Source organism: Pagrus pagrus (assembly GCF_965226575.1).
Source record: "Pagrus pagrus genome assembly, chromosome: 13".
NCBI lineage: Eukaryota > Metazoa > Chordata > Actinopteri > Spariformes > Sparidae > Pagrus > Pagrus pagrus.
Window position 1 is genome coordinate 13431152 of NC_140197.1, and position 12420 is coordinate 13443571.

Consider the following 12420-nt stretch of genomic DNA (forward strand, 5'->3'; position numbering starts at 1 on the left):
CTTAAGAGTTCTCGTTGGCTTGACATCAAAATTGAATGTTGGGTTGAAATCAGCCTCCAATCTCAAAGTCTAGAAAAAAGTTTAAAAGCAAAAATCGGTAACCAACATTTATTAAAAACTTCCTAAAAATATAAAGAGAAGACACTTTCAAATGAAAGTAAAAAACAATTCAAATATCCGTACAAACAAATGACATCTAGACTAAAACAAACCTTTTAAACAGTAGAACTCTGGTCATTTTTTTTCAAAAAACTGACTGAAAATGATACAACCACCTACACTGTTGCTTCCCCCAACATTGGGTCACCCTCAGGAAAATGATATGGGGTCAAAAATGGCCGAAGTCCCCTTTAACTATTTACATTTTTACAATATATTACACTTCCTCACTCCCGTCATCCACCTTCTTTCTGCCGCCTTTTTGCCTATCTGGGGCAAATTTCAGGTGCTCGCCGATCACCCGACGAATGTTCACCTCTGAGTCAGGCGTGCTCCTTTGGACACTATCTGTAAGACATGAAATAAGATTGGCTGTAGAAAGCGGTGAAAATATTCAGCTGCAGATGCTCTAAAGCTCAGTTCACACCTACACAACTAGTTGCGACTGCAACAAAACAGCTGATATATAAGCTACTTACTTTTCAAAACCAAGTGTAACTTTCTAAATATAATTTTTTTTTAATGGGATTGAGGTTTGGTAATATTTTTCACCATCAGAATAGCTTTGCTTGCATTTGTTTATGTGCTGAAAGAGTGACAGAGCTGTTTCTGTTCAAATAACCGCTGGAGCCTGCTGGTGAAGCCAAACCACCATTACTGGCAAACAATCATCTTGTGCAGGCACGCCGGTTCCGGTATCAACTTAAAAGTCAATACAGGAACATTCTTGTGCTCCAAGGAAGATATCCACTATGTCTCATCTCAATCCGTCGAGTGGTTGAAGAAATATGACAGTGTTAGATTTGGAGCACTATAGTATAGATGTGCTTTTTTACCTATTACAACAGAGTAGAGGCGGAGCTTCTCAAATGAAAGCTTCTTTTGAGGTCCCCTTCCACACAAATTGAATTGTGCCTGCAAGTTTTGGGTCATCAACCTGTAGGTACAAAAGGGAATTTGAATACAATTATACAGAAGCCATTGTCAGTGCAGCACAAGTCGGCACATCATCTGGCTACACCAATGACACCAATCAATTTTTTAAGTGATTCCTGGCCAGGAACCAGTTTGACAGGGTCCCGGTCCAGCCAGCTGATAATGACAGGTCAGTAAGAAGTCAGATGGTGCCTCTGGGTAACATTAAGCAAGTACGATTTACTACTAAAATAAGAAATGTTAAGCATACAAATTATGTTACAAAATCTGAAAAATACATTTAATTTTTGTTGCACTGCATCTCATGTTGCACATGTTAAGCAATAATTCAATATGACAATATGTATCGATGGATAGACGCGTGCTTCCCTGGAAGATAATATTGTACATGTTAAAGTCAAATGTATCATTCTGGTGCACTCAGAGCAAAATTAAGAGATTATATTTATATATATAAAAAAATTAAAAATATGATAATAATAATAATAATAATAATGATTGTACTTTTCTAATTTAACTTGTGACTGTAGTTGGTTGATGGTTGGTTGAGTGATGATGACACAGCCTTAAGCAGTCTTTTTAAATTCAACTAGTTAATTACTGAGGAAAACAAGGTTAGATCTTGACATTTTTCAGTAATTTTGTTTTTCTAACATTGGTTTTTTTTTCTTCAAATAACTAAACCCTTTGCTTATCAATAAAGCCTTCCAGATGACTTAGCAGTGGATCAGGATCAGAGTTGATTTTTTGCACAGATGAAATAAAGAAGATCTCTCATTAAGACTTTTTAAAACTAAACCAACCAAAGCAGAATAATGCTACTGCTGTTTATTTGTGCTGTTGAATGTGTCACCACAGCTAACACAACGGTGTCCCGTAACCGCTTACTGACAGCTCTGTCCCCCATATGTCTGGACCTTTGATACACAACAGTGATGAGGAATAACTATTGTAACTATTAATAACTATTCCTGCATTAAACAGATACACAGACACACACACACACACACAGTGTTTGTTTGGGGGAAGAGGCAGGCTACTGAAATACACTGTAGTTACCGTCATCAATGAGTTGTGGGATACGAGGCGGGTCGTTATGCACATGTGCCAATTGCGTAAATAAAAATTGTTCCAGAAATTAATCATCCCAGGTTAACGCATTAATTTTGACCGCCCTATATGGTGAAAATGGTGCTGGAAACAAGCAGGCCATAACTGCATCTAAACTAAATAGTCAGACAACATTGCTGTCTGTCACACAGCACTCAGGTGCCCGCTGATACGGAGGAGAGGAGCAGCTAACAGATTCAGTGTGTGAGAGAGATGGTGACGCTCTCTTTTGCTCTCAGACAGTACAATCAATGCAGGAAGACTACTACTTTACTCCTCCTTGCTGTTATTTATAAAAGTTCAAAACAAATGGAAGACAGAGTCACTCCGTCAGAGAGCAGCTACAAGACAATGTTAGCTGTGGTGGAGTGAGGTAGAGCTGATGAAGAGAGGGAGCGGTGACAGTAAGAAGCTGGTGAATAAGATCAATATCACATTACTTAATGATTGTTTCACAGCGGTTACGTTCAACAGCACAAATAAACTTTCACACACCTCCACCCAACCCTGCAGCTCCACCTCAAACCTCTCAATCTTAAACACTCTGATGTTTAAAATACAGCAGCAACATTATGATCTGTTCTAAAGAGCTGTATGTCACACACAGACAGTGATCCAGGTGAAAACTCAAGGTGAGCTACACTCGTTATGTTACTGTAAGTGCAATAAAATCTACCAGAGTAAAAAACTAAGAAGAATGCTTAAATTTAATCCACAAAAAACGTGGTTATTTGAATTGAAATAATAATTGAATTGAAATTAATTTAAATAGCTTTTCAATTTCCTGGTCAAAACGAAAAAGGAATGAGCAGAAATTAAAAGTGGTTTGATTTTCTTTTCATATTTAGAATAGACACATTGCCCTGGCCTGGAAAAAAATTCAGTCAGAAGATTTTATTTTGCTTCAACCCCTGATAAGATGGCCGGGGCCGTACTTAAAATATTTTTTAATTTTTTTGTTAATTAACGATATTGAATTTTTCAATATCAATATGTTTATTTCTATGTCATCCAGCCCTAGTTGATCAACAACACTGATGTGTATAACACTGGTTTTACACTTTGTCCTGGTGTCTGTGTATTGTTTTGTCAATTCCGGTTCAATCAATTCTTCCTTAATAACAGACAACTGACAATGATATGAAAAAAAAAAACCTACTTGTCTAAGATCCATTTCACGTTGTTTTTTGTTGATGTCCCTCCTCCAACCATGGACAAGCGTTGGATCTGAAATTGGAGGAAATCAATGTACAAAAACAAGAGCAAGTTTAGAGTTCAGTATATCCCATGACTGTTGTCTGTTACAAGGTGATTTCAACAGTGCACATTTGAGAAAAAATTCATTACGTTGGTATCACTACTGTAGTCTAATACTGCCAGATTTCTTCTTACCAATACGTCTCTAACATCTAAATTCAATGTAGGTGCTACAACTGAATGTAAATGTCAGAGATAAAAAAAACCCAAAAAAAAACAACTGTGTGATCCCTGATAATTTGCCATTGTATCCGGATTGGTTTCCAAGGCATTCGGTAAAGATGTGCTAGAGGATTTGTCAATTTACAAAACCTACTAGTTTCTGCCTTTCCTCCGTTGATTTGAGGGACTCCTCCAGGTGTTCAAGCTCCTCGAGGGTTGTAGCCTGGTCAAAAACAGTGTCTTCTGCTTGATGGGCAATCTTTAAGTCCTTTAACCCATCACGGATCTCTACCAGCAGCTCCATAACCTTTCTATGAAATCCTAAAAGCATTGAAAGAAAGACAATCATAACTAGAATCATCAACACCTTACCGTAGCAACTTACACTTGCCAAAAAAAATAAACTGAGCCAGGTCATGATTCTATTTGCATGGGTTCATGACTCTGTGTCAACTGTTGTTCATAGTCATTTATATCATGGTACATATTTTTCTCCGGGGGGCGCCCGTTGCTTGAACGTTGACTATTGTGGTCAGTTTAGCCGGCTGTGTCCTAACAGCATATTCAGCACTCGTGAGTCATTGAATAGCAGACTTTGTTTTATTTCCTTACAAACCCTGTTCGCCTCTGTTTGTGGTCGAGGCTCCCTCCATAAACCCATGTCTCCCCACTCCATCCACGCCCCCCCAACCACCACATGGACCCTCAATCCTCTCACCTCTCCCTGGATGTATGCAAGTAGACTGGAATATCAATTTGCGGAACCGAGTCCAACAAAATGTAACGCTCCAGCTTTAACACTGCCAAATGTTTTCAGGGTGGGGGTCCCCAGTTCAAATGATCTTTTGGTGCGGTCATGGCCTAAATAGGATAAGAACCACTGCTGTAGATGACGTTTCACTGACAAATGTGCACCAGTTGTGTATCAAAATTATCCAGACGTCACAAAGTCTGAAGACATTAGGGCGTGTCTTTTAAACCTACAGTCCTGCACAAACACACTTTTATGCAGTACGTTGATAAAGATAAAGGGTCTGGATTTGGGTTTAAGTGATCTGGTTGTGTCTATGAGGGTGTGTGTGTGTACTTACTAGCTTGTGTCATTGGGTATGGGGAGCTTGGTCTTTTTTTAAATGGGGAGCTGATGACTGGTCTTGAGCCTCTTCCTTTTTCTGCGTGATGAGACACACTTGGTGTTGAGCCTCTATTTTTTCCTGTTTGGTGAGACATGCCTTCATGAGAAGGTGAAATTGTATGCTGTTGCTTCTTCTATAGAAATAACCTCCAAAATGTAAAACAAAAAATGTTTGTAAACATTGTTTGAACACAGTTAAGTGTTCGTTCTGGTCAAACACATCAAGCAGAACTATTTAATAGAATCATTATATTTCTATGAACTAGCCCAAACTATCAAAAAAGAAAGGCCATAATGAAATAGAACTGTACACAAACCTTTTGTTTTCGGTGGACAGGAAGGGGTTTTCCTTGATGTGAAGGGTGCGGTGTCGTCATCTTCCAAACTTGATGGAGACTGGTGGAGAGGTCGCACTTTCTGTTGAACAGCCGGAAGTGTAGGCTCTTCTCTATGTTTTCTAGGAGCAGACCCATGTTTTGCCACTGGATTGGAGCTGCACCTTTTCGGACTACCTTGGCTCTCTGGCTCTGGAATATAGTCTGTAAAAAAAAAGTCATGAAAATCTTATCAAATTATGCTGTTTTTTAAATTCTATATTGTAAAGCTATATAAATGAACTTTGATTAATTTGAAAGCTGCTGGCTGTCACCAAATCCTCAAATTTAGAAGTTCTTCTATATTCCTATCAACATCACTCCTGTCACAAGGCAGTTTAACTTACCTTCATCACTGATGGCATGATCATCATCCCTGATCTCAGGTTCATCATCACTGATGGCATGGTCATCATCATCATCTTCAAACAAATCAGGTCAAAAATCAGCCCAACTATCAAAAAAGAAAGGCCATAATGAAATAGAACTGCACACAAACCTTTTGTTTTCGGTGGACAGGAAGGGGTTTTCCTTGATGTGAAGGGTGCAGTGTCGTCATCTTCCGAACTTGGTGGAGACTGGTGGAGAGGTCGCACTTTCTGTGGAGCAGCTGGAAGTGTAGGCTCTTTTCTATTTTTTCTAGGAGCAGACCCATGTTTTGCCACTGGATTGGAGCTGAACCTTTTTGGACTACCTTGGCTCTCTGGCTCTGGAATATAGTCTGTATAAAAAAAGTCATGAAAATCTTATCTAATGATGCCGTTCTTTGAAAAGTTCTATATTTTAAAGCTTGATTTATTTAAAATCTGCTGGCTGTCACCAAATCCTCAAATTTAAAAGTTGCTTCAATATTCCTATCAACATCACTCCTGTCACAAGGCAGTTTAACTTACCTTCATCACTGATGGCATGATCATCATCTGCAAACAAATCAGGTGATTCTACCATGTGTTCAGGCTCCACAAAGCTGCCACCACAAGCACCTAATTGAGAGACAAATGTCCAGTGGGAAAGTGAAAAAACTTGAAATATAAAACTAAAACTGTCAGTAGACTTACGATATGCCTGTGTATGATGCTAGCATTGATGATCAAGGAGCAATATGATACACTGTGTTATTGATACTCAGGGCCTGAAATTCATTTTCCAAAAGTGGGGGGAATTCCCCCCCCTAAGGGCTTCACATGGGGGGGGGGGGATTTTACTTTGTTGGGGGGGACTACAGGTCTATATTATATGTTATGCTTCAGATATAAATGATGCTGCAACTACACAGCAGTTCAAAATTTTATTTGTCACATGCTGAGGTATAATACTCAGTTTGCAAACTCAGTGTTACAGGGTTTTCCCTGGCTTGACAGTTGTACTTTCAGATATTGTCCCTCCTCTATTAAATATGAAACAAGGCTGATAATCACAGGACATGTCTGTTCTGATTATGTAAGTCAGCGGTCCTGACATGTGTGTTATTCGTCTATAAAACTCATTCTACATCTCGCGATGTCTTTCCACATACAGGCTTCCTTCTCCTTTTAAACGGTGAGTTGGTGCAAGACGCTGCATCTGATCGCCCCCCATGGGCACCAAAATCACCTTAGATAGGCAGGAAAACCCTGTGTTAAAGTCAGGCGGACATGTGCGTGTTCTTCACCTCTAAAGACGGCGCTGCTAAAAAAAACCCCTGCTCGTTGCAGGAAGGAGCTGTCAGAGGAGCTCTGCTGTTCCTCTCTCTTTAACCTGGTGTTTGGCTGCATGTTGTATAAAAAGAGTTCAATATTGGAAGAGATTTAACCAACATCTGAGCACCGATGGCTGAACCAGAGCGCAACAGATGTGGTGCTGCACAGCTGCAGCAGCGTGTGTGTTTTATAACATCTAACTTTATTCAGTACAGTAGGCTACCTAAACTATACAAACAAAGACGTGTGTGTCATTTAAGTCAGACTGTCTAACGCAGCGCTCCTGTAGTGTGTACCAGTAGTTGGCTGGTTTGAAATGTGTGCGGGAATTTCCCGCATTATGAGTGTGAGATTTGCGGGAATCGGTCCAATTATGCGCAATACCCGCAATCCCGCAGCAAATTTCAGGCCCTGATACTTATTGTGTAATTTAAAGAGAATAGATGGTGTTAAAGAAGTAGACATGTAATCAAATATTTAGCATATGCAATATTTACTTAAATAGGCACAGCACAATTACCTTCCTCATAATCGAAGTCTTCCTGTCGCCTTTTTTTATTTTTTCTTCTGGTGCACTGTGCTCCTCCTTCTGTTTCTGCACCACTTGTTTGGTCCCAGCTCTCACATTTTTGGTAATCATCTATGAAACATTGCCAAACCAAAAAGGTTATCAATGCAAAACATTGACATGGCATGATATTCAAGTCAAAGTGTATTTACTGTAATATGACTGTACATACCAGATCTGAGCTTCACTTTGACCAGAGTGAACCGTTTCCATCCATCAGTTGGTTTGCGGCGCTCAATGATGAACTTGGCTGCATTTACAACATTTGGCCAAAAGACTAACTTCTTGTCGATGTCAACCCAGCTTGCTGGCACCACACCTTCTTCTTCGCGGTCCCTTTCTTTCCAAGCTGCACGAACCCAAGCCATCCTATAAACTACACTGAACATGCATACAAAATATATAGCGAACAGTAGCCCTGCCAGAGAGAGTTTGTGTGGTAGATTGACTATATTCTCACAATAGCACCATCAAACAAAATAATGTATTGCCCCAACTCCTTTTCTAAGTGTTTGAGTGGGGGACCCCAGTTAAAATTCCCCTTTAGGTAAAAAAACTGTCAAAATTCCATCTAGAAGTTATTTTCTTTTTATACTTTTCGCTCAAATCGATGAAGTAAAGGCATAAGCACATATCCTGAACGATATGGCAGACAAGCCACTTTACGTTCAATATCAGACACGTCAAGAAGCCTGCGGTGTTTCCGTACTCTGTCCAAGTTTCTAACAAACACCACATTAATGAGCTTGGAGTCGCAAGGCACAGTATAAAAACTTTCCAGGCTGTTTTGAGATATTATGTCACACAACAAACTGCCATCTCGTTTTTCTTTAACAAAGGCAAAGTCTTCGTTGTGCAAGAGAAAACACCCATTTCTCTCATTTTCAGCAACAAAATGCCAACTCTTCTTGCCTGTCTCTTTTGGGTGGCCCCCTGCCCTCTCTTGTTCAATGAGTCTCTTTGCCACTTGACTGATTGGATTCTTGGCATTTCTCACCAATCTCTTGAGAACTTGCAGATGATTCTCAAATGGAAATGCACATATGTCATTGAGAGAGCACTGGTAATTCCTACAGTCATCTGCCAGATGTTTCAAACTATGGACATTATAGACCAGGAAAGCTGCTGTGTATATATGCTCACATTTTGCTGCAAAGTAGCTTAAGAGTTGTTCTGCAAAGTCCATGTAAGCAACACGCCTTCTCTCACATGAGTCCAGAAGTATTGATAGAGCTACCGTTAGGCAGAGAAAGTGGTCATACACATCCTTGTGCAATACCTTTTTTAACACAACAGGTCCAGTGTATAGGACAAATTGTCTGAACTCTGTGGCTTTCCACCAATTTAACTCTGTTAGGGATCTTGGTTGGCGAGCAAATTCACTAGGAAGTTTCCCAGACAGAGAGACAAGAAGAGTTGAAATCTCATGCAACTGACCTTGTGACAGTCGACATTCAGGTGGTCCTTTTTTAAAGAAGCACAGCAGTCTTTTCACAACACCAAGACACACTAGATGCATGTAGTCTAGTGGGAAACCTGTGACACAATTTATCCCTACATTAAGTAAAGGGGATACCCCAAGCTGGTGGTCATTATAAAGCCCATTGGCAAATGCTACATCTGTCCTTAAAGGGTAGTCTCCCAAGTACACGACTCTTTTGTTTTTATACTCTCCCTTTACAATGCATCTTTCACAGCTGTAATATCCAGTGTGCCCTTTGATGCATTTCACAAATGCTCTAGCAGGGGCATCACAAACCAATGCTTTGATCTGAACATTAATTTCTTTGCCATTTACAACTATTTTGTTTTCCTGTAGTTGTGTGTATTCTGCTAAAAAGTCCGCAAGATAATCATCAACAGAGTCAGGTTTAGAGGTGCCATAATACAGTGCCACAACGAAAGGCTCAAAATCACTGAAAGTACAGATAATTGGCCACAACTGGCGAGGAGATGCCTTGAAAAGATTAATTCCGTCAATGTTCACCACTAAGTCCACAGAGTTTGAATTGTCCAAAAACGCAGTATTCTGTTTGATAATATTCACAACAGAGGATGTAATCCCGAGATAAATGTACTGTCCACCGCACTTTTCCTCAGTCGGTATGGAACGTGGTGTTCCAAGTAATGTCCTGGAATCCTTTGGTAGTGGTAAACCTTCGTCCCGCAAAATACCAAGGAGTTCATTAAGGTTACTTCTTCCACATTTACTTGTTGAAGCCCAGGACGCAAGCTTTTCTTGGAGGGTCACTTCATCTTCCTGTGCAGATTCTGAGTCTTGTTCAGAGTCAGTTAAAACACGTGCATTGTATCCAAAATCTGAATCTAGATCAGAAAGTTCATCTGTTTGATCAGAATTACTGTTTCCTTCTACTGGTGAATCTACATCACTCTGACTGGGTTCCAGACTTTCAGAAACACCTACTGAAGGACCAATTCCTTCTGATTGTGAATCAGTGTTTTGGGCTTCAGCTTGATTGGACACCAAATTGTCAGGGCCACTACCTTCACTGCTACTTTGCAGTGCAATTGATGCGGCTTGTGAACGAATTTTTCTCCAGCGCCTCAGATAAGACATCTTCTTCCCCCCCCCCCAAAAGAAAAGGAAAAAAAAAAAGAAAAGATTAGCAATTAGGTAATAAAATCAACCAATACATTTATACCACTATAGTTATTTTTTGTCGTGAATAAAAATTATATTGCACAACCCCCAAGCTATGTCTGTGAAATACAATTAACCAATAATGTGTCATCATGGCAAACACTCCTTACCCTCTTTCTCTGCGTGAGTGGAAATCTTTTTAGCGTCGGTCCACAGATGTCAGATTCTGATAAATGCCCTCCTAATGTATGGAGAGAAAATTTAGGGACACACACACCGTAAATCAACATGTTAACCAAAAGAACTTTTCAGTCAATTCACAATTCAATTTAAGCAAGTATGTGCTGTTTTTTTGTTTATGGCAATCACCAGGCTTTGATTTTTTTTGCCAGCTTAATTAAACGAACATAATATTAAACATCATCTGACTAACAACATGCATTTTTTCAATACTCCTATATTTTTGTATTGAGCTATTGTTTCCAATAGACACACATTTCCATTTTCTAATGTTTCATTTCGTTTGCAATGCCTGGAAAAACAGCTGCTCTTAATCATTTTTTACTAAATTTGTGGTCAATAAAGTGAATCTGTTTAACTGTGTTTCAATCTATTCATGTAACAAAACACAGAGGAATCAAAACTAGCAAGAGTTAGCTGCTCAGTTTGAATTTGCAGTGACCAATGTTGAAGCTAAGGATAACATAGCATTTCGGTCCGTGTATGACTCCAAATATTACAATTGTGATAGCGAGCCTGTGTTTATAGGTATTGATGGCTGTAAACAGTGAACACCAAACACACTGCCAGCAACAACTCCGCTATGGGTTAGCACGCTGCTAACGTTAGCTGCGAAGCTAACACAATTTTTTCAGTGCACTCTTAAGGTAGTGAGGACTCGGATTTGTGTCTTCACAAAAAGTGTATAGGATTATTTTCATCGAACATTTAAAAAAAGAACTGTAACTGTAAAATTGAGTTGCACTAGCCTAAACACAGCTTAACTTCAACCATGTTAGCTTGTTTGGGGATAACTCACCAGAACAGATTTCGTAGTCACCTCCTTCGTTTCTAAGAGTCGTCTGCCTGGCATGCCTGCATCATGCGCGCACAAGTTTCTTCTTCTTCTCATGTGTTTAATGACAGTTTACTATTTCAGGGAGCATTACCGCCACCTACCGAGCCGGATGTAGGACAAGAGATAAGCCAGTGAGGAGGGTGTGTGCAGACCGAGGAGGGTGGCAGTTAGTTTAAATAAAATTTAAATAAAAAAAATAATAATAAATAATTAAATAAAATGACTACTTTACTACTCTACTACTTCCTTCACCTCAAGATTTTTCTAAATTAAACTTCAGTGCTCTCCCATATGTATTCCATTATCACATGTTGCACAGATTCAGTTACCCCACACTGTTCACATTTCCCATCTGCATCTGAATCAGGTGGATAAGTGTCAGACTGTATTGGAACTCCCAATATTTGCAACTGCTCTCACTTTTATCTTCTTTGAGCATTTTTTTAAACATCATTTTATACAAATTCCACTTTCTTTGTCAAACTCCCAGACAAACTTCAACAATGAAAATGTTCAGAAATATGATATAGTCGAAAAATGTTCCTGAAATAAGTATCTGTAAAATAATTAAAATACATTATGTGAGACAGCCATCAACATGTTTTTTTTATTATCAAAAATATAACTGTCACACAGTATTACAGTCATTTCCACCATATCTTGTGTAGCCTACTTGCACTTCTGGTACAGACTATTACAGTCTGTAATACTTATTCTAAACTGCATATAGTCTTACTGCTAATTTATAGGCTATTACCTTTTAATATAGGCTATTTTATGACCATTGTACAATAGGTGTTCCCGAACAAAATTTTGTTGTAGCCACTTGTTGCAATGACAATAAAGCTTCTTATATCACTGTTTAAAAAAATTCTATGAGAGATTGTATGGATGGTTTGTATGGCAATGACATCAAAGCAAAGAGCAATTTTCAATTTCATCAACAACTCTTGAAGAAAAATCAAGGAGCCTACTGTCTGAATTCTACGTAGCCTATATTTATTTATTTAAAGCTTTAATAATCAGTGACAATGCACATTAATAAAACATTTTAACAAATGTAAACATGCCAGAATTAGCCAAAAGGCTATTTTAAATCTGCTGTCCCTGGACTGATGTTAAGAGTAACCCTAAAAGAAAAGAAAATGATTGAGTTATCGACATACAAATAATACATTAAAGGATTGGAAAACAAAATCTGAAAAAAGGTTAAAAGGCAGAGAACTAAGCAAAAGTCCATACATACACACACAAGCTAACATAAACTCAGCTCAAACAGCAGCCGCTACAGACAAAACAGAAGCAACGTTAAGCAGCAACACCAACATCGACAAAAATTTTTTTACACAAGACACAATAA

General features: G+C 38.9%; 1 protein-coding gene across 1 annotated transcript; it reads right to left on the reverse strand.

Annotated features, from left to right (window-relative positions):
• Positions 1 to 376: 376 nt before the first annotated feature.
• LOC311268474 (uncharacterized protein) lies at positions 377 to 11189 on the reverse strand (the record flags this gene model as incomplete). The annotated part of the gene is made up of 13 exons (XM_084372149.1): positions 11022 to 11189; positions 10153 to 10223; positions 7553 to 7761; positions 7333 to 7452; positions 6027 to 6116; positions 5633 to 5854; positions 5481 to 5555; positions 5077 to 5298; positions 4716 to 4838; positions 3779 to 3945; positions 3365 to 3432; positions 996 to 1096; positions 377 to 507 (listed from the first exon to the last, which is right to left on the reverse strand). Exons 3-13 carry the CDS (start codon positions 7746 to 7748, stop codon positions 377 to 379), a joined length of 1515 nt encoding a protein of 504 aa, XP_084228275.1. The 5' UTR covers positions 7749 to 7761; positions 10153 to 10223; positions 11022 to 11189.
• Between the last annotated feature and the right edge of the window lie 1231 nt (positions 11190 to 12420).